The sequence below is a fragment of the Acanthaster planci genome, linkage group LG01, assembly GCF_054643075.1.
Source record: "Acanthaster planci isolate LZ-2023a linkage group LG01, COTS_SCS, whole genome shotgun sequence".
Lineage (NCBI taxonomy): Eukaryota > Metazoa > Echinodermata > Asteroidea > Valvatida > Acanthasteridae > Acanthaster > Acanthaster planci.
Genome location: NC_141777.1, coordinates 21,642,106 through 21,665,466, shown reverse-complemented (window position 1 = coordinate 21,665,466; position 23,361 = coordinate 21,642,106). Strand labels below are relative to the sequence as shown.

At 41.9% G+C, this 23,361-nt stretch overlaps 1 protein-coding gene across 2 annotated transcripts in view; it reads left to right on the top strand.

Moving 5' to 3' along the window:
• The window catches only part of ppp1r21 (protein phosphatase 1 regulatory subunit 21), an 85,633-nt gene that overhangs the window by 5,454 nt on the left and 56,818 nt on the right, over positions 1-23,361 (top strand). Inside the window, exons 4-17 of one of the 2 annotated variants that reach the window (XM_087141944.1) lie at positions 431-535; positions 1,497-1,688; positions 2,662-2,788; positions 3,681-3,733; positions 4,675-4,824; positions 5,491-5,592; positions 6,583-6,671; positions 7,267-7,496; positions 8,848-8,975; positions 10,013-10,180; positions 11,382-11,576; positions 13,132-13,308; positions 13,965-14,117; positions 18,618-18,765. In XM_087141944.1, coding sequence (XP_086998070.1) covers positions 431-535; positions 1,497-1,688; positions 2,662-2,788; positions 3,681-3,733; positions 4,675-4,824; positions 5,491-5,592; positions 6,583-6,671; positions 7,267-7,496; positions 8,848-8,975; positions 10,013-10,180; positions 11,382-11,576; positions 13,132-13,308; positions 13,965-14,117; positions 18,618-18,632 — 1,884 coding nt within the window. In that variant the 3' untranslated portion in view covers positions 18,633-18,765. Of the gene's footprint in view, positions 1-430; positions 536-1,496; positions 1,689-2,661; positions 2,789-3,680; positions 3,734-4,674; positions 4,825-5,490; positions 5,593-6,582; positions 6,672-7,266; positions 7,497-8,847; positions 8,976-10,012; positions 10,181-11,381; positions 11,577-13,131; positions 13,309-13,964; positions 14,118-18,617; positions 18,766-23,361 lie in introns of those variants that run through there. The other variant, XM_087141915.1, reaches the window with a different exon arrangement.

Genomic DNA, 23,361 nt, shown 5'->3' with positions numbered 1-23,361 from the left:
TGTTACAAGGACAAGGTAAAATCTTGACCTCTCTTGGTCATGTACATGTACAGAGTCCATTACTGAATGCCCTCTCAACAACAATGGTAGGTGTACATCTTTCAGAAAGCAAGATGTGGGCGAGTCTTGTCTTGCGCATTATTTACTATTTGGATTCTTTCCATAGTATGCTTGAAACCGTGTCTGTTTACAATCTCAGGTGAGACCACAGACATTCTCAGTGAAATACTAAGTACCCCATTTTATCTCTGTGGAAATTTTGGATTGTTTATAAGTGAAATTTGGAAATTATGGTTCAACGCCTCCACACTTTCTTGAATGTAGTTAGAAAAACTTGAATTAGATTTGCAAGCTGCTAGGCTACTGTGGTGAAAGTTTTCTTTTCCAGTGTGAACCACCAAAGAATATGTGTTTGCATTATCTCCGTCAGAGTCGAGAGGCTGATCATGGCATGTCCAACAGAGCTGCATTGCCCGGAGTGATGAACGAAGAGCTGCAGAGCAAGATCAAGGAAAACGAACGGCTTCACAAGCAGGTGAGAATGCATGTTCACTTGGCACATTGGCGGCCGTGTTGGTCAGATTCCCATGTTGGTGAAACCTCCGTTATTTTTCATCTCTGTGTCAAAGTTTGAGTGTATTACTTGAGTTAACATGAGTGTATGAACGGCGAGAGTATGACCCGCAGACAAGAGAGAGCATTCTCCCATCATGCCACGAGTGTACAAGTATGTATGCTCTGGCGTCCCATGGTTATTTCACATTGGCAGAAATAAACTGTTGATCATTCAAATGACATGAACTGAAGGTCATGACATCCATGCATATGCAACATTTTCTTACTTCACTGAGTATTGAGAGTAATACATGCTAACGCAGCCCATGGCATAGGTCATTGGTTGTATTGAGAGCCAGATTTTGAAGGATTGAAGTTGGCAGAGCCCAGCCACTTTTACTTCACATGGCACTTCTAGCTCCTTTAAAGCAGGTGTGCAACTTTTCCTCGGATCAGCTGATTTCCTCATTTTTCACTTCACACTCATGCCATTGAAAACTGAAAAACACTGTACATCTGTCTTGTAAAGATTTGAATTTCCTCGTTCTTGTCAAAGTCGATATTGCATGCCTGAAATGAAAACATAGAGACTCTTTCGTTGGTTTCTTGCATAGTGTAAGAGTTTGGATGGTTCTGAGTCTGAGTTCATGAAACAACAGTGTAGCATCACTTGTGCCACATTTTATTGCTTAAGTTTCTGCAACAAATTATGCCACAATATTAAGTTTTCATGAAATGGACTGTGAGTGCCGTACTTTAAACCACAATTTGTGGTGTGTGGCTCACACTTGATGCAGAGTTACACCATTCTTCATAAATCTGACTATAACATCAAGGTTCCCATCAATATCAAGAATGCCCAGTGAATGAGGGTTGGTGCTACATTTATAAACAGAGAGTAACAGAGTCAAGCCCCAAACCATTATGCTAATGTGTGGCAGGTTTACGAGACCACCCAGAGCCACCAGCAGGCCATGATGCAGCTGCAGGACAAGCTGAGCACCCTGGAGAGCCTGTCCAGCCAGCACCAGAGCGTGCTGGAATCCAGCGCCAAGAAGCACCAAGAGACAGTGGAGCGGCTGCAGCAGGAGAAGGCCATGCTGGAGGTCAAACTGCAGGCCCAGGAAAAAGAGGTACGGTGGTCAGACATCGGGAAGGGGACATTCTCATTACGGCTATGCGGTAGATTTAAGGATAGGAAGTGGTGTTCAATTTTGTGAAGGTTTAACAAAACTTTCACACCCTGATTAAACATTTAAATGTTGGGTGACAGTTTATGGCTATGTAGAAGATGCATCAAGGTAATTCCAGAAATTAGGGGTCCTTCTTTTGGGTGTCCCTGTCACATCTGGCATATGATGAATCAATAAAAATTACAATGTACCTGCCAAACAAATATTTATTGTTTGAAATCAATTCTGGTGATATTACCATGTCAAATAACAAAAGGCGAGATGTAACAGGGACACAAAAATGTCACACTTTTGGACCTGTGATTTCTGGAATTACCCAGCAAACAAAACCTGTTGCTGGGCAGCTTGTATTAAAACATCAAATGTGACAAACTACATGTACATACACAGACACATATATGTGCCAGTGACTGAAGAATAAATAAAGGAAAATTTCAGAGATATGGTAAAAACTTTAAGGTGCCTCTTGTAAGTGTTTTGAACATGAAATAGGGTGACTTGTGTTTCTGAACTGCAGTGCAAATGTAGTACACGTGTACATGTAAATACATAGTCCAAATGTACAAAATTTTGCCAAGTCACATCCAAAGTTGGATTTCTTTTTATTTGAGCGAGGAATGTACGTACTCTTACGTTAGCCTCATTTCAGACTATCCAAAATTTTATGTGACATTTTCTTATGTACCAGTGTGTGAAGTTTTAGGCAAAAACATTAAAGCCCATTTACATCTCCATAGCAAAGTGCATCGGGAAACCCTAATAAGGCGAGAGTGGTGCCTTGTTGAAGCCCCGAAGGCAAAGACCTGTTGTGTCCTGACGGTGAAACAGCTCCATGAAACCAGAGCCTGCAGCATTGTCATTTACTCTGTTTCCAACTCTCTGTTTGAAACGAATTTGTTGGGTTCAAACTCAGGCACGCGAGTCCATACAGAAGGCTGAAGAGTCCACTCAGAAGCTGGGTGTTCTAGAGGAGGAGCTGGGTGGCAAGGTAGCATGGATGACGCACATTATACAGACCAAATTACCATTCAACGACACAGGTAAGTCCAGGGGATACCACACCGGGAGATTTGACACTAGTCCCCAGTCATGAAGGTCTATGCATGACCCTTAATAATATGGCCAAACTGCATTTGTGTGCTGGTTACTAACTGGCCCTGAGAGTGACTTCGGGCATAACAGGGTTCGTGGGGTGCTGGCATGCTGTATTCAGGGCAGGAACTTCATGGAGGCATCGGAGGCAATTGCCTTGATGCCCCTGGTCTTTGCTTTGATGCCCATTGAAATGTCCTCTTAGACAAGATGATTTTCTAGTACCCTTTGCAAATGAGGAATTCCCTTGCCCCTTCAAGAACGAAGTTCCTGCCCGGTGTATTATTGACATGGCTGAATTGGACTTGGTTGTCCAGAACTGTTCAAAGCTTTGTTGGAAGGCGGTTATTTATTCTGTTTGCTTGCTGGCCCTTTTAAGAATGCATTATGTGAAAAACATTAGGGGTAAGCTTCTACTTAAGAAGAGTTAAAAGTTCAGATCTTGACCAGATTTTATCTTGGAATAATTTTTATCATCCAAAATCATAGTTACCTGGTCTGTTTCCATTCTGTACGAAGCAACATGGTCAGCAAGTCTTGCATGCTATTGACATTTGTCATCAGGCAAAATAATAACGATAGTTATTTACAAATGTAACGTCCCACTTTTTAGTGTCCCTGTCACATCTGACATACGATTTGTAAGTTTCTAACACATTCTTTAACTTCCAAGAGTGATTAATTCAAAAATTACCTGTTAAACAGATAAAAATAGTTTGAAGTCATTTTAAAACTTTCCATGTCAAATTATTTATTTCAGTTGTAACAGGGACACAAAATGCCACACTTTTGGACCCCAGATGTATAGAATGACCCACTGATAATATTCTTGTTCTTCAGAAAAGCGTGAACTGAATGCCCTGAACGTGCCTACACATGACAGAAAACATCAAGTAAGTTCAGTATTAAACATGGAGAAATGCAGCCATGACGGGCATGCCAAGGCCAAACGTTAAATTGAAGTCTCACTTTTTGTTCAAGCCTTTCCATTCTTTTGAAGTGTTATTAGTGTTTTGTGCACGTTACTGAGACCCCTCATAAACTAACAAAAAAAAAGGTCGTTAGCTACATGTACCTATCAAACGGTAGTTCATGTCCAATAGTTGATGGCGTTTTCAAATGTTTACTTTTGGGCTGTGTAGTAAGTGAGCTTTTCTTGCATCCATTGGAGAATGATGTGGCCATCCTTCCCTCCCCCCTCCAGAAAGTTTTTTTAATAATTGTTAGCTGTGCCAGTGTAGAGATTAGTGATTGTGCATACATGTGACATCCACTGTCCCGGGTGAAAACAAAGGATGTGATCCGCCATTTGACATCCATTTCATCATACATGTGACATTCACTTCCTCAGGCGAAAACAAAGGATGTGATCCGCCATTTGACATCCATTTCATCATACATGTGACATTCACTTCCTCAGGCGAAAACAAAGGATCTGATCAGCCATTTGACATCCATTTCATCATACATGTGACATTCACTTCCTCAGGCGAAAACAAAGGATGTGATCCGCCATTTGACATCCATTTCATCATACATGTGACATTCACTTCCTCAGGCGAAAACAAAGGATCTGATCAGCCATTTGACATCCATTTCATCATACATGTGACATTCACTTCCTCAGGCGAAAACAAAGGATCTGATCAGCCATTTGACATCCATTTCATCATACATGTGACATTCACTTCCTCAGGCGAAAACAAAGGATGTGATCCGTCATTTGACATCCATTTCATCATACATGTGACATTCACTTCCTCAGGCAAAAACAAAGGATGTGATCCGTCATTTGACATCCATTTCATCATACATGTGACATTCACTTCCTCAGGCGAAAACAAAGGATCTGATCAGCCAAGCCCACACCCTAGTGAAGGAACTGTGCGCGGGACTGTCCAACCTGCACACCTACACCGAGCAGAGGTCTAAGATCTTCCCCGTCGACTCCACAACAGGACCCATCAGCGCTGTCAACCAGAAGGTGAGCTGACAGACACTAAGGGTCGGACGTTTGAAAAAAATTAAACCTTTTATTTATTCAGTCTGTTTACTAGTTTAATTCAAATAGAAAGAAAAACACCACTTTGAAAACATTTCCATTTATAAAACGTCACAAGCACTTTAATACTTTTTCTTTTGCAAGAGGTTTTATTTATATTGATTCCAAGGTCAGTCATCGTGTACATTTCGTTGTATTTGATATTTTCAATACATTGGCCAGCAGCGGTCATTGCTCACTACATCTACTACATGCAACTGAAACCGGTTGACTAACATTTAAAGTGGGGTGCAGATGAAATTTTCACTCCTTACTTCATACCCCAAAATTGGCCTTGTTCACAAGTCGGCCATGTTGAATTGAAACTTTATTTTGCCACCTGAAAATAAAAGCACTGAAAAAATACTTATTTACAAATTAATGCCCTTTATGCTGGTAAATAATTTAATATCTGCGATTTATAATATCTAAATGTTTTTAAGCCTCATAAAAAAATGATCATGAGGCATGGAATCCAAACTAGTCTGGCACCTCACCCCACCTTTGAACAGATTTCATTGAACAGGCTCGATTCAAGGAACCTGATCAAAAATGGCTTCCTTATGTATAAGCTCTGTTGAACTTTTCTTTGGAAATTTGGCTGTGCAGTTTTGTAGCTACCTCCATGAGAATGCATCCTACCTACGTCCGGTGGAGCAGGCCTTCAAGAACTTCCTTGACAACATTCGGGAGGAGTCACTCACAACTCTAGTAAGATCTCATCTGTTTTTCACCAAACATTCTCAGTGCCATTGATTTTCATTTTACGTCATGTTTTTTCTCCATTTTAAGGTGAAACCAAAGTAATTAAAGGCTTTTTTCTGTCTGAATTGTTTAGTCACTGGCTTTCCTCTCTCAACATATGCCTATTATAAAAGATACAGAATTTTCAAAGACTCTTGATTTTGTTCCTCTTGAGCTAGTTTGGCCTTCCCTGGCCACTTTGTAGGGCAGTGAATCCTGATAACACAGTCCAGCCAAGGTAGTGTGTGGACACTCAGACCTCTGTGAATGTAAATTGTACATGTAAGTCATATTCAAATGAAACAAGGCAGACAGTTGGCAAAGTGGGATCATGTTTGATTGCTGGCTGTCGACGTCGAGATCCTCAAAGTAAACTCATACGAACATGTGCATTGGCACGAAGGGCGCATGATGACATCTTTCCTGCGTGAGCACCACGTTGCTGTCCCATTGTCTCCTTACAACTAAGAAATAAAAATTTGTCAACGAAAAGGAAATATATCGAGCTGAAATACCAGTTTGGTTTGGGAAATGGTATGTAACCACCGAAGAAAAGGCATATCACACAAACAGTTTTGGAAATGGGGGTGCCATTTTGTGTCAGTTTTTGCTTGATTAACATCCAGCCTTGTGCGTAACTGTCTGCATCACAACATCTTGTGTGCCGAGGGTAATTACTACATCTGTATGGAAACTAGACTTTACAGTATGTTGTGACTTGCCAAAAAGCATGCATGCCCAGTGATAACAACGTGAATGCAGTGTCAAGACAGAGGTATCCTCACAGATTAACTATAATTTTTTGTACATATGATCCCCCGCTCCACCGCTTTGATACTGTAGAGAAATGTCATATTTTGAGCAGAGTTTTTGGGAATGTGCTTCCCAGATAAGCTAAATATGTGTATATTGCAGGTGATGCCCTTTTTAAATTTCACTGACCTCTTTGTTTTCCAGGAAACTGCCACAGAACTCCAAGACTTCTCAGCCAAGTTCAGCAAGTATATTGCCTACCTAGAGAAGCTTCTACCCTACCAACTACTTAGGTGAGCTTCACAGTGGCAAAGAGTACCGAAGTGACTGCATTACGTGCCCAAAGTGTGTGTGTAAAAGGCATTAGAGTGAGAATCAGCGCGTGCACCAGCACGGGCACGTTCTGCTTTCGTTTGCGTTACACTCGAAGGTTCACACTTTGGTACTCAATAAACATTGTCTGTTGGGGACAGGAATACCATAGATAACAGTAAATTATCAGACTTTTTTATTGAGGGAAGGAGTCAAAAGACTTGGAGACAACAGATTTTTGGACACTTTGCCAACTTTGTTTTGACTGCTGGTGATATATGGACATCATCATATTTGTTGTGAGGGTTATGGTTCTTTCATACATGCTCATTTGCACCGTTTGCTCATATTAAGAAGAAATTTTCAAACTGGATATCTGACAGTTGTAGCCCCACGGAATAACATCATCAAAAACACAATATAACGTCTTGTGTTTTGTAAATAATGCTGTGCCTAAGCATGGCATCTGTGAATAGATGGGACAGAGCCCTCTGTAGTTCTTGCTCAGAGCTGATAAACAGCCCTCACCGGTAATACTCAAAAAGTATTTGGCCCCTCCTCTGCCTCTGCGCACAGCCTGGAGGAGGAGTGTGCTTTATCCACTTGCCCGCAGACGCTGGAGTCCCGCAACATGGAGCTCCACGCCTCCTTCAAGAAGCTCACCGCCGCCCTCGCCAAGCTGGACACCTACCTCGCGGTCCTGGCCGCCGTCAGCACCCAGTCGTGTGACTACCCACAGGCCAATCACAGGATGTTCTTTGAGAAGCTGTCCGAGTGCTGCCAGAACCTCTCCAACGTCATGAAAGGTGGGGTGGCATCTTTTTTGTCGAACTGTAACCCTTCGGGATCCAAAATCCACCGAGGAGGCATTGGAGGAGTTTTGGTGGTTATGGAAAGTCATTTACATGTAGCTTCATTCTCCTTGAAAGTTGATGTGGAAGTTGAGGGAATGTGCCATTGGTTTATAGCACTACGTACAATAAATGGGGCTAGTAGGTTACTTTCACATCAGCAGTGTTTCCTCGGATGGTTTCACCATTTTTGCCATGCCTTGAGCACTTCACAACCTGTCCTTCACGTGTTTCAATGTGGAGGCTGTAACTGGATTAAGAGGCTAGGTCCGAAACACTTAGCTTTGGCTTGAAATTATACGCAACTATATGGCAACTGGCTGCAGCCACTACCATAGAAACGAGTGTCATTTTAGGCCGCAGCCAAGTAATTCGGACATGGCCAAGCAGGAGAGTGACCTATGTTTTGAAATACAAATCAGTGTCCATTTTAATGCAGAAACTGACGGGTAAAGTTTGCTGTGTCTGTGTTCATCTGGAAAAGAGAAATAACAACTTTGTTTGAACATATAGTGCTCTACTGTCTATTCAAACTACCGTCAGCATGCGTGTTTAGAAGCATTACATGTTTTTGGGTGTTGGAACACTTTACAGAAATTGAAAGTCATTCATGGGGAAACATTAAACATTGGTGGCTCCCTTCAATACATTCAGAAATGCTCCTATCAAAAATGCATAGGAATGCAAAATTGTTGATCTCATTTGTTGTGGATAGGTTGTAGTTGAATCCACAAGTGCTCCAAAGTCCCTACCAGTCTCCACAAGTCCACCGCAAGTCATCCAGACTTAGAACCAGGTCACAAGCTAGCCAAATCAACTGTGACGAGCATTCCCTTGTCCCTGTTTATCCTGTTACTTGTGACTGGAAGTTAGGAAAAGACTTACAGCTGGTCTTATCTATGGACTTGTGACTGGACTCATGAAGGAATTATGATGGTCTAGATTACACCCTTAACATGGGCAGTTTCAGAATCATATTGAAACCATAAAAATTTCATGCCAGGAAGAAGCACACGACTGATTTTTCAACTCGGTGTGCACAAGTTTATGGCACACTTACGTGAGAGAAGAACGTCATTGAAGATTCTTGGTAACCCACTCAACACAATGCTTTGTGTGCACACCGTCGAAAATGGGCGGGAGTGCATGTACTCATGACTGATTCTCAAGTGAGTGTGACAAACCCGCTCTACCTCTACACAGCATGTGCTTTTTGGGGGCTATTTTTGGCCAACCTAAGGACATAACTGGCCTCAAGTAGTGACTTGATTTCCGGGTTACCTGTTGGCTTTCTTCATTTCTGTAGATGTGTCAAAGAACTACAACTTCAAAGTGTCGCTAGAACACCAACTTCCCACTGCATCTCAGAAGTTGAGAACCACAGATGAGTGTGTCGTGTCATCCCTTATATCGCTGGTCACATGTACGGGCAAGGTGAGGCAAGAAATCAGTGTTGCTCTTCATGTAGTTAGACTAGTTTTAAAGAAAAATAAATCTACAATATATGGTCATGTTTATTTGCAAGGAATTCAACCGTAACAGTCCTCAATCCCCCAATTTCAGTACGATTTTACATGCACCCTGCTGTATATGGTAACCTGATATACCAGTAAAATGAGTCACAAATCTTCAGAGCTGCTGATGATTTGAAGGTTTTAATCAAATTTTTTATAATGTAGATCAGTAGGAACCCACATAGTACCCACTTTTTCAGGATGTCAAAGTGAGTGATACATTGAAAAGGGAAATATAAAGGAGTGAGCATTCTAGTAATTTCATATAGTGGTATGGTTGTTCTTTATTGTCAAGAAAGGACATTAAATTTTCCGTTTCTCGGGTCACCTTAGTATTGCCTGTGGCACCTTATTATTGCCTGTGTCACATTATTATTGCTTGTGGCACCACCTTATTGCCTGTGGCACCTTATTGTTGCCTGTATCACCTTACTGCCTATGGCTCCTTATTATTGCCTGTGTCACCTTATTGCCTGTGTCACCTTATTATTGCCTGTGTCACTTTATTATTGCCTGTGTCACATTATTATTGCCTGTGTCACCTTATTGCCTGTGTCACATTATTATTGCCTGTGGCACCACCTTATTGCCTGTGGCACCTTATTGTTGCCTGTATCACCTTACTGCCTGTGGCTCCTTATTATTGCCTGTGTCACCTTATTGCCTGTGTCACATTATTATTGCCTGTAGCACCACCTTATTGCCTGTGGCACCTTATTATTGCCTGTGTCACTTTATTGCCTGTGTCACCTTATTGCCTTTGTCACCTTCTTATTGCCTGTGGCACCACCTTATTGCCTGTGTCACCTTATTATTGCCTGTGTCACCTTATTATTGCCTTTGTCACCTTCTTATTGCCTGTGGCGCCACCTTACTGCCTGTGGCTCCTTATTATTGCCTGTGTCACCTTATTATTGCCTTTGTCACCTTATTGCCTGTGGCACCTTCGCTATACAGATTGCCAATTTCTCCAAGAGCAACCTGGAGTTTCTGTCCACCCCACCCGGTTTCCGGACGAGGGGCCACACCTTCATCGGCACCAGTCAGTTTGAGGGGGCCATCTCATCGCCCGCTGTGACTGCCCTGAGGCAGAAAGCTGTCAACTACATGACGGCCTTGTCTAAGGTATAAGACCAATTTCAGTCATTGATATCAGTTGAAAGGGATCCTTCTTACAGCTGCAAAGTAATAGTTTCTTTTGAACCCCTGGCCAAATGATGCATGTGTGGACGTGGAAATGGTGGTCTCAGAGAGTGTGAGGAAATCTGTGACTGACAAGAAGATGGGACATTTAGTCAGGAATTTGTATCCTGTGTTAGACATGAGTGTAATACAGCAGAAATAACACTCAAGGAAAATGTTGAATAGTCCAAAAATTAATTAGCACTGTTAACCCCTTGACGACAGGAACTTTTTTCTGAAAGCTGACTCCGAGAATTCCAGCTTCGCTTGGCCACGAAGGCCACCTGCCAAACCGCAAATTCTCGGTTTGTGGCCCTGCGTGCTCTGCACGCTTTGAATTACACGGTGAAAAGGCTCATTGTTTGGTGGCATGCGGCTCTACTCACACTTCCACATTCCTGTTGCCTCTTTTCAGAGTGGGGACTATTGTGAAGCTGGTGATTATGATGCAAATTCGGTCTTTTCATTTCTGGGCTACACACAAAGGCCAATCACCATATATACAAGAGCCAGGGTCTGCCTTCTTTCACCCTGTTCGCTCGAGCGTGTGCCGAGAATAATAGCTGAAAAGCGGGCAGAGGATCTCAATTTTTACGGCGGCTTTTACCGTCATCCGTCGTGAAGGGGTTAATAACAAACATAATGTTTGTCATTTTGGTGTTGTTTACATGTGTGATCACACAAACATCAATGCAACGAAAGCTGATTTTTCTTCATGTGCAAACTTTTCCAACCGAAATTGTGCATGTCAAAAGCTGCCAAGTCTTTGTGCAGAAGGAATACCATTTGGTGTGCGGAGTTGGCTTCCTTCCCAGAATGCACCGGAAAAAAAATCACGTCACTGTGGTAATCTCTCTCGAAGGCACGCTGTATACAAATCCTGTATTCATGGTAATGCTACCATATCACTTGCCGTTTGCAGTGGCCCCTGCCAGTGGCCAGCAGCACTGTACTAACTATTGTACAGAGCCGCTGTTCCCTGACTGTCACTCCGTACAAACCCCGGCACAGCGCTTTCCGCCTTGAAAGAGCGGCCATCATATATGTCTGTTGAGATGTCACTTTATTTATCTGTACTGTCTTAATTATTCCTCAGCAGTACTGGGAGTCATTTTTTTTTTTGTCTTGATCCTCCTCCCGACAGCCCTGCCCCGACTCTGTGCCTTATGAGCGGGCACTGCGCAACCAGCGCATCCTGCTGAGCTCCACTGAGAGCCAGACGGGACTGGCCCAGCAGCTGGCCAAGACCAGCGAGAAGATGAGCCAGCTGGAGCAGGACCGGGAGCACTGGAAGCTGGAGGCCCAGCTGGTGCAGATCAAGCTCACTAAGGAGTCTCAGGTAAGAATGCTCAGTCCCTACCCAATCTGGAGTATTACCCTATTGGGACAGGCTATACATCACAAAGCTCATAAAATCTGACCAATCACAGGCCAGTTCTGGCAGACCATGAAAGATTGTGGGTGTTTCCATGACATGAGGTGCTTTTATTAAACATTGGATCATGAAGCAAAAGTTACGTTTGCAAGAAGTTGATTAGCTGTGCAAAAGAAAGACCATTACAGACATCATCTGTATGTTCTAAAACATGTTTTACCTATGCGATAAGAAATTAATTGTCAACTTAAGATGAATAACATTGAAATTGGATGAAAATTACTATATTTTGGCCATCTTCACCGAAACATGGGCAATACAGGCAAGGGGATAGGTCTCTTTGCCCATATATGGTAATACTTTTGACTGCTGGTTGTAGTCTTTGTGATGTCATATACCGTCGTGTGCCCAGAAGAAGGTCGTAAGCGCTCACGACCTTTTGCCGGGAAGAATAATGGCTGCAAAAAAACAAATTCCCGGCAAAAGGGCACATTTATGCCGCTGTTTTATTTCAATGAAATATAAAGATTTCTTTGCAAAAAGCTCCAAAAAAATTTCCCAAGCCATTTGATCAGTTGTTCAAAGCTTACTTTTATGCACAGCCTGTGTTGATTTTGTAGTAAATTTCATCCGTTTTTACTAAACAAAGAAAGTGTGTTTCTTATGTCCTTTTATTATTTTTTCTACTCAGATCATGCTTCCGGGCAAAAGGGCGTAAGCGCGCTTGCGACGTTTTGCCGGGCACATGACGATATTATGAGTCAGGCTACAAGTTGTGTTATGAATGTTACAAGTCGGGTCATAAGTCAGGTTACCAGTTAGGTCTCGAGTCAGGTTGCTAGTCAGGTCAGAAATCAAGTCTTAAGTCAGATTACAAGTGATGACCCGATTTCATAGCGCTGCCTAACAGCCACTTTTGTGCTCACAGAGCACAAAAGGTTGGACATGCTACAAGTCAGGCCACTAATCGGGTTACCTGTCCAGTCACAAGTCAGGTTATGAGTCTGTTCACGAGTCAGGCTACATTTTACTTGCCTGGTTGCACATGCTACAAGTCAGGTCTCAAGTCAGGTTCCACAAGTTACACCATACTAGTCATGCCCACAAGTCAGGTGAGACAGCTGGAGCTGATCGTGGCACCTGACACACAAAAAATGTTGAAATACATTCATAAAGTCATGTGCTCAGTTTCCCAGCTGCAGGAATTGTATTTCCACGGTCCAAGTATGAAAAGAAATGATGCGGCAACTTGCCTGTAAAATTGACCACAATGTCATCCTTGACATGAACATGCTTCAGAATGGGGAGATGACCAATTTGGTTTCAGTCTCATTCCGTGTTTAAGCTGTGACTTACCCGGTACCTTCCATAATTCTTGTGGTTACATCTGTCTGCAAGAATCACTCATTCAAAAAATTGCAGATTTGACCAGTTTTTTTTTTGTTTTTTTTTTGGAGGTGTGTTGCTCCAGCCAGTTATTTGCCCCTTCCTGAACCATTTTTTTTGTTGGGTCCACCAGAAATGCGTTGTTTTGGAGGCTGAACTGAAGAGATTGCGCTCCGGTGGTAAAGTGACCAGTCCGATCGACCAGGAGTCCATGGTGGCCCAAGCCATGGCCAAGGCCGTGGAAGTGGACACCATACCCAGCAGGGCCCCGGCCAAGGGCAAGACAGAACCTCAGGTGGACACTTCCATGGTAAGTGAAGATGACCTCAGTCGACCTACAAAATAGGTTGATCTCAATATCTGAACAAAAATGCTGTACTTATTTAGGATTGTAGGGGTCAAGATTGGAAAAAGGTAAGTCAATATCTCTTCATAGAACCTAAACATATGCTCAAGAAATAGACTTTACACTGATTTTCAGCTTTCCACCTTATTAGAAAAGAATATATAGGCCATCTATGATGCTGCCAAAACAAACAAGCAATCAAGTGGTGCCAACAAGTTTCATAGGACCAGAGCTTTGAAAAGCTGTAACAAGCAAACATCTAAAAAATATTTAGCTGAAACTTTCCTCCGTGTGAAGGTGACGTTTCAGGATATTTTTTCAGCCAAATCCAAGTCAGTTTATATGGGAAGGTGTGTGAATTGGCACAGCATAACCCTCAAGACAATTGTCAGAAGTTACGTCACAACAACTCATTCTTCCATTTGGTGACTAAAATGGATTGGAAATGTTTTGAAATTGGCTAGTTCATCTGTTTCCCATGTGGGGTTTGCGCAGGTATGGCCACCCTGACTTAGCACAACACATACGTGCACTGCAAAATGAAGTTTAATATGGACAGAGATGATCTTTAGCGGCATTTTGTGATTAACTAATTGTTTTTGCCCATCTCGGAGAAACAGCTCGGCCAACTTGAGGGGATCACCATGGACTTCGGCGAGAGCGACGAGACGTCACGGGAGAACCTGATCAAGTCCCACTACACCACACGCCTGGCCCAGCTGACCGCCCAGCGACAGGTGGTAGACGGAAAGGTGGTCAACTTCAGCTCCGAGGTAAGTGAACACATTTTGGGTTTTTGGGGGGGAGGGGCACTTCTTAAAGGGTGCCAGTCAGTGTTGTACTCAAATCCATCTGTCAAATCCTCAAATAAAGTGAAATTCGAAATGAGGCAGTGGAAATTAGGCCTCGGCAGCAAGGCAGTGTAGGTTGAGTTGCTTCAATAAGAAGAAATAGAAGTGTGTTGGCATGCAGATGACTTGCACATATGTGACCTAACACAACAAAATGAGGATAAAGTTGCATTCTGCTCTTTCCTATTTTGACGGTTCAAAGTCAAATACTGAAGTGGAAGTCAGTTTGAGGGTTCTGTAATATTTGGAAAGATTAATCCATCTCCTGTTTAATTCATGATATCGCTGGATCATATATCTAAAAATGTCATTTTCTCAGCAATTTTGATGGCAGTATTATTTGTGACTGGTCAGAAATTCCGAACATTGTCGGAAATAAAGACGCAGTGCTGCCAGGATAATGTCACACTGACAGAACAAGTACTGTATGCTTGCCCTGGCCAGCCCTTCATTGAGGTGCAGTTTTGTTTGGATATTTTGGACCAGATTGTTGGGACTTTTGTGTTTCTCTGTAAGTGTTTTGTCCCTCAAACTACAGATTATTAAACAGGTGCATAAATATGTTGTCAGAACAATTAAGTGGGATTGGGCTTGTCCCTGTACAAAAGCTGTGTGTATTGGCAGTGCAGTCAGTATGAGTTTAAATGGTGGTGGGTCCGCAAACTTTGTCTAGGGTTAAAATCACAGTGTTGTGTCAAGTTACCATCCTAAGACCAATGCCCTGGTGTGCTGCTAACCACACCCATGCTTTTTTCCTGCTGATGCGAACTCCATCCACGACACGGAGACTCCAGCAACAAATGTTTGGATGTTAGAATTCATGATTGAGATCAGTTGGGGAGAATATATCGGCTGACTCTCTTCCTACATCTGCACAGTAAAATAAGCCCAAGGTCAGCACAGCTTCTCTTCTGACCATAGGACAGTCTCGTTAAACAGGATTTCATGAGGGTTTCACCGCTTCTCTAATCTGAACAGTTTGGCCATACCGTGTATGTTAGTGATGACTCGGGGTAAAGGTACCTCAGACAACTGAAAAAGTGACATGAGACCAGTCTGTAAAATTCAAGCTTGTGTATTTGCAATTCCAGATTATGTACACTATTTACAATGAAGTCAAAGTCAGAAGAATAATTGGTACGATGCGTCCTTAAATTTGAAGTGATAAATTACCTGTAACTTATTACTTTACTCTTCAACCAGAATTGCGAGAGGACAACTTAATTATGCGTAATTGTTCAATTCATTTCTTTAATCAAACTCAATGAGTCCATGATAAACGTGGTTACTCCCTCGACAAGTGAAACTGTGGGTTTCCACTCTGTAATGGTGCGTTGGGCTGGTTCCGTGGCGTTCCAGCCAGGTTTCAGAGTCAGGCGTAGTCTCCTCTCAAGGACAGCTTGACTTCAGGTGTTTACAGGCTACCCAGAACTATCTTATATACACGTAGGAGTGGATGTAAGGGGAATTCTCAAACCCCAAAGGTTTCGGCCATCTATATCAATAAATTCAATATTATCATGTACAAGTTTCATATCTATTAATTAATGCCCGGAAATAATTGAAAGTTTCCATTTCACAACGGCATAAGTCACAATGGTTCTTATTCAGTTGAACTGCATTGCGTTTGAAACAACATTACTTTCACAATTATACACTGTACATCAAGAGAATCTCCTACTGATGTACAAATCATGCCCACGTATGATCATTCTGTATCAAATAATCCAATTTAATTCAAGCAAACTCTACATTTCGGTAGCAATCTCTTTAGAAGGCAAAATATGTAACTTAACGGTTATTTCAGGTAACATAATTTGACAGTGTCTTGGTCTTTGTCCAAAGGTTCTGTTCCCACGCAAAGATGTCTGCATATATTGGAGCATAAATTGACCTGTAAATTGTCCAATTCTGTTAATCTTGGTGCAATCTGAAAGGGCTCATGTTTTTCTATCCATCGATAAAATGTTCATATCCATATTTCATGTAGTTAAGGAAATATCCGTGAAAGATGGCGAGAGTTGTTGTCCTATTGCTTGTTATTTTTGTACAATTCTACATCTGTCCACACAGGATTTCATGAGGGTCTGATCCCAGACCATCATCATGAAATTGCTGCACACCACATTTTCTTCCTTATCAGAGTTATCGGTACAGCAAGTGGTACCTGCTATGCTGTAGTCCATGGCATTTAATAGCCCCTCAAAGCAAAATGTGACCCAAGCCAACAGAATGAGTTAAGTTGTGAAGAGCCTTGACAAGAATCTTGCACAATGTCCATCATTACTCACCCTGAGCATTTTTCACCCACCAAATGTCAATTTTTTCATTGCGATGCCAAACTGAGTGAGACATCCAGACAAAGGGATCAGTTTTGTCTTTCTAAATACATGTATACAGGAATGCGAGAAATATGAAGATTACTTTAGAAATGGCTCTTACACTCATTTTATGAGATGTGGTCACAGTAATAGATTGTAGTGAAACCAAGGGTGCCATTTGTCTCTTTACGTCTATAGAAACCATGGACCAGAGTACATTGTACATGTATTCTATACGATTCATGCACTTTTGCCAGTTTGGACAAGCTTACTGTTAGAATGCTTTTGAACATATTCAAAGTGACCTGTACATGGTTTGGATCATTTTTTACATAATTTGTCACATGTTGACACCAATCTGGGAGAGATTCATTGTATGCTGAGACATATTGTGAATCTGTACCACTGTGCCTGGATTTGTACGATGTCAGGACTGTACATATAACTGAATATAGTGGTTACCGGCTAACTTTAAAGTTTATGCACTGTGGTTCTGTGACTGGGTGGTGCCATCATGTACGTGAATTGTGGAATGGAGTTCATGAAAGTTCAGGAAATTTCAGTTGACTAGCTTGCTCCCCATAATGATTTGGTAAGCCCTCCTCAACCACATCGATAACCACATTATCTGCCCTCACCCCATGACGAAATGGAGTTTCCCCATCCCCCCCCCCGAGTTCCCTTCGTAAAGGTTTAACCCTCCCTACATTCAGGTTTTGCCTCACGGCTGAGCACGTAGAGAATCTCGGTCAGCTGTGAACTACACGACCAATCATATCCTATGAATGGTTGCTTGAGTCTGTCTCCACCCCACTCGCCGACAGATGTTGCTTCTGTCGCTGTCCCCAACTGACCTTTGCCTCAACTAACCTCCCCCTCCCTCGGAAATGATTCAAACACGGGAAAGGGTTGGCCTTAATGCTACTTTGAAAGTCACGGCAGCTCATGATTATGTGATGCTGGCTTTCCTGTCTTGCCCTCAACGTCCTGTGTAAAAGAAATCTTTACTACGCATACACATAGGGCATATCCTGAGAGCCGAGGCTTATACAAAGGTACATGTACCGGTACCGTACATGTAAAAGTTTGAGCCATTCTCCAAATCTTGGCATCATTGTTGCTCCGTCCCCCAGCTCCAGAGTCAGTTGCAAACAGTCACTGTTGGTTCCAAATTTGCACCTCAATTCAGTGTTACTGTATAGTAGCAAAGAAATGGGCGAGTGGCAGGATTCATACTCAAGCTCTTGGCTTTTAATGTACGGAAGCCTGAGACTAAGACTTGAGAAATGGGGTGGAGGTTAGAACAGCCCCTCCCCCTCCCAAATAAGCGCGCCTACTTTTTGACATTGCTTGTGATGAGGCTCAGTGCACTGCATGCGCATTCCCTTTCTTTGTGTTTTTCAATGAGTGATATAGTGTCTGAGCCACATTTATGGATGGCCTTGGGGTCGGGGGGGGGGCTTAAGACATGTACAAGTCTGAGAAAAGCCTCATTTTCAAGCAGCATTTTTCAAAGTCGATGTCTCACTTGGTGGAAAGTACAGCCTCTGTCTTAGTCTGAAAACTCCCCCATCCTGGTTTTGACTTGGTTTTGAAGTCTTCAGTCTGTTCCCTCTTCCGCACACCAGAGAGGAGATTTAGATTGTGTGAAACTTTCAATGTTGCAGACATTTCTGTCTCAGTGATGGATTTGTCTAATAATATGGTAGACTTCAGTTTATTTTGCCTGACTGCCTCTGGTGGTGTTACCAGACTGAGAACTTGGGATGCATAAACTGAAGATTTGTGAACCTTGATACTTTGATCAGGCCAGAATGCTATTACCTTGTGGGGTAAGTGGCAAAGTGCCAAAGAAAGAAAATACTATTTGCTACGTTTGGGATACCGCTGCATACACGTACATTGTACCAGTCAAGCAAATACATGTACGTCCCAGTTCAACATGTACATTCATGTACATGTATGTACATGTATGTACACAGCTTACAGACCAACACTGAGTACACTACTTGTTGGAAGGCGTTAACGTCCCGCTTGCCAGTGTACAATGTATTTCCAACACAGCGCTCACCGGATTCAATTCCTGGCTGTTTTCATACAGCAGAGTGCTGCGTGAGCCGAGCGAAAAGAGTTACTGAGCAGGTGGAGTGCCAGCAAGCTGTGAAGCAGGTGTGGCTTCACACCCAAGAAAGGATGGGGATTGAACATGAGGCCTCCGGGGCAAATGACTCACTGGCTCCAGCCGCAATCGCTCCCATGTTCATCAAAGAGGTTAGCCCTCAGTCCTACATGTACCATACTATAGATCTGTGACCTTCCCTTTCTCTGAGCCTTTGACCTCAGACCCAGTTTTGGTGTGCCCCACTTCTTGCTGAAGTTGAGGGATATCCTGTTGTTGACATAAACTTTCTAAAAGTTGCCAGACTTGACTACTAGTGGTTAGATACCCTAGTTATGTTTTGCCTGTGAACTTCAGTCAGAAATCCATAGTCGCAGCTGTACTCACGTGTAACTGGCCAAGTTTTGACTTATGTAACACATTCTTGCGCTGTTATTCATGCAGTGCAATACATGTGCATTTGCTTCCTGCAGTGAGATCCAGTGGTACAAATTTGTGTAAATGAGAGGATACTTCCATTACTTAAAAGGGGATTTCCTCCCAATACGCTGGGGCATATCAGCAGATCTGGGACGTTTAACAATCGGAACACTCATGTCAGTCGATAAGCCTTTTACAAGTTAAATTTGAATAAAATCTGGTAGATTTGAGTTCTTGAAAATTCACATGAACATCAAGATTTGAATTTCCCAGACTAAAGACACTGTTTATACCTCGTGATTCGGGGCGAGCTTCTGCTCAGTTGTCATAAGAGATGCCTTGTTACACTTTTTTCAATGGATAAGAATGGCACAAAGGAACCAGTCCATTCCAGAGGTGGTGGTCACTATGCAAAAGCTTGCCCCTAATCACGAGGTATAGCAACAGTGTTTGAAACAGTGGGGAATTCAAATCGTTATGTTTATGTGTAATACAATAACTCAGTATGGCAGATTTTATTCAAAATTAATCCGCAAAAGGCTTATTGCAAATTGAAATAGTGCATCGGGATAAATTTGATTCATTGAGTCATCTGTGGAATATTTAACATAATATCGTAATGTTACACAGCACAGAGTGTAAATCCCTGAAGTAGTGATACATGTAGTCATACCATTTTCAGTGTACATGCACCAGTAGGCAGGTGCTTAATGACAGCCAGGCACGTTGAGTTATAGTGAACATGTACTGGTGTATCCTTGCCATTGAGGACACTGCTTTAAAGCTTGTGCATAATTGCTCAGGTTTTACAACACTTAGTGTCATTAATAGGGTTTTACTAATAGCTGAACCATGGAGCTACATGTATTAAACACAAGGAGTTAGAACGAAGTCCCTGCAGACCGTAATCTGATTAACTGCTCCGGTCGGCTCCTTAGACAAAGCCCCAGTTAGTCACCAGCCCCAGTGTTGAAGACCTTAGACATTCTTTGTACACAGTGATCGCCGGTAGCCCACAGACTCGCCATGTTTCCCTGCGGCATACTGGAGTAAATAAATGGTGGAAAAGATGCACGAAGAAGATGCGTAGTTCTCTTCAGTAGTACTCAGGAGTCAGCGATTGATCCCCGCAGACGCGCTCGAAAATTCCGAATCGGCGGTAGTTATTTGGCAAAACCCAGATGATTTTAAAGTCAGTTATGATATTTTGCGCTTCCGGCGATAGAGAACAAATACCCAAAATATGAACTGTGATATTTATATCATAAGTTACAATCCTAGTGGCGAAGTTTCATGCCGAGCCAATTGTGGCCAGTGACAGGAAGGACAAGGAATCTTCCCATGTTTTTGTGGGTTTTGTTATTTTCTTCTGGACCAGCTACATTCTTTCAACTTTTTTTGTCGCGTATTTTCGGAGAATTTGTATTAGTTAGTAATTCTGTTTATTGTTATGAGGGAAGTTTTGGGGATGTAAAGACATAACCAGACTTTCATTGTCATTGGAATATCAGAACAATCACTAAATTTATCGAAATTTAAGTCTCCGATGTTGGTGGTTTTCGTCTCATGGCGGCCATGTTGAACATGCGGAATCGTTATGGACACACATGTGCGGTACCCACAATCCATTGCAAATGCAACTCCAAGCATTCCTTATAGCCCGCAAGTGGTGCGTAATTTGTTTTGTCCTTGCAACACGTGCAGGGCTTGCGGTGGCCGTCATTGACCCTTTTGATCTCCGAATGTGCTCACTCCTTGTGTTTAATACATGTAGCTCCATGGTTGTACGGTACCTTCTCTGACTCCATTTTTTAATTGATCGATCAATGACATAGATCTCGAAAAGTAGTTCAGAACAGGAGCTGTGTAAGGTTCAAGCAGGATTGATAAAAATAGTGATTTTTTTTAAATCAGATTTTGTTGATTTAAATCAATTTTTTTAAATCAATCTTTGTATAAGTTATCCAGAAGGCTTTTGGTACAATCTTGAAGTTCAAGACATGAAATATTACGTGATAACTAAAGAACCCACAGCTGACTGCTGGGGTAAGTTTATCATATGTTGAACTGTGTATTTCTAATCAAACACAAATGTTTATTATTCCAGTTACCTATATGCTGAAATACACACAAATTGTTAGTATGAATAAACTGTTTATGCAAATTCAATGATAAAACAAGATGATTAAAGATCAGTATCTTTGCTTCTTCAATTGAGATAAAACTCTTGTACTTCATTAAGTTGGTAATAAATAACCTTATATAACACGTTGAGAGACTTTATTGAAACATGTACAAGTCTTTGGTGTTCCAATTCCATGATAATTTCCTATTATCTAAATGCATGTAAATGGAATGGCTATTGAATTCCAGGTATACATGCACATGCTGTCATAGGAAATGGAGAGTGATTGTACATATGTATATCAAGTGTACACGATGTACCAGTAAGGGTCAAATAAATGCAAAGAGGAACATTATAAACAAAATGACCCAATTCAGTGACCCAAAATGTTTTAAAGGCATCAGTATATTAAATTCAGCCGTTTCTTCCTTTCCAATACCCAAAGGAATATGAGGTTTCTTTAACATGACTTTTTTAGAATGAATTTTAATTTTTTACAAGCAATTTAAATCATGATTTAAATCAATTATTAAATCATTTGATTTGAATCAAACAACCGTGTAAGGTTGCCTGTAAATAGTGATCACCTGGACTCTGCTACTTGTAGATCATCTCATATGTTGCATACAAAACTGAAACTGAATTCTTTATTTTTGTAATTAATAGGACGGTTGATCATCTGCAAGTTGGGGATGAGGCAATCAGTGTCCCTTGCACAACGGCAGAAACTTGTGTAGACTATGTACAGTACATGTAGCTGCATAGCTACATGATCATGTTGTGCACAAGTGGAGAACAAAATCAAACCACTTAACCAACTTGGCACCAAGTCTAGCAGGTTGCTGGATTGAGGTCTCTTATGCTGATGTCAAAGCATTATTGTGTCCGAAGTGCCATATATTTTAAGTACACGTGTGTACACGCCCATTACCTACATGTACCTGTACATGTAGGTAGCTTCTACACTGTTATTTTCTGAAAAGGAAACTACCGGTATATGAACTGTAATAAAAATTTTAATTAGAAAGTTGAAAAAATTTTCCTAACTTTTAGGCTTTTAGGCATGTAATGGTACCAACAAGGGTAGATATATGCATCACATGATTTGGCTAATATGAGCAAGGGTTATCAACAAGATATGGAACCAGAAAAATGCAGCAAATTGGTTTTAAAATGACTCCGTAGAAACAAGATATTGGGGTATCAGTACATTAATGTAGGATGCATACATGGTACAGTATTTCAGATTCACCTGACTGTGTGCATGTAGTGTCATTTTGTGAAATTCGGTCTTACCAGTAGGGTTAACTCCAACTCATGTACTTGTCCTTTGAGTTTGAAAGAAATAACCTCAAGAGTCCAAATGCCCGCTATCAAAATAATATGACCGTGCCGAGTGGAAAAGCAGAGGCAGAAGTCCAGGTCGCGAATGTCAAGTGGTGTCTTTTCAGGTTGCAGTTTGTGTAAGCGGCCTGCTGTACATTACCAGCTGTGCAGGGCACGAGGCGCATTCCAGATCAGGCAATTTGCATGTTGATTAATTTGATTCTGGTATTGCAGTGAGTGCACGCGCTTCAGTCTTCCAACGGCAACAAATGGGGAATCTTTGCATATGATTTTCCAGCGTTGAGAAATTCCGCCCAAAGGACTCATCAATGGATACCCCCCACAGTGTTACATAACAGTATTGATTTGCTTACATCGCATCACCATCCACAGCATGCCCGTGGGATGACAGCTCAAGATCTGTCTGATTATACTGCAGTTCAGCGTTTCTTAGGTTAGTCACCCTAGAATGTGAGCAATATGCAAATGGTACCATGTACTATGGGAAGTGTGCGTTATGCTCCAAACGTAAGGCCCCCCTGCAACTTTTCCAATCACACCATGACAGCAGCTGCTTTTGCTGTTTTTGCACTCATCGGCGGTTCAATTACCTTGGCCTGGAGTTGAAAACCCTTTGAATTCTCCGTTGGGGATGGAGATCTTTTTATTCTTTGCCTTGACATCCAGAGGTCTCGTCATTTAGAAAACAGACTTCAAACTTTGATTGAATCAACCTCACACAATACTTTCTGACACTGGTATTTTATTCAGGGGTTACAGTCAAGGGCTCTTTTCAGTTCTTTGACCTTCAGAATTGAGTTTTGTTCGCCTGATTGGAATGCATAGACATTGCTA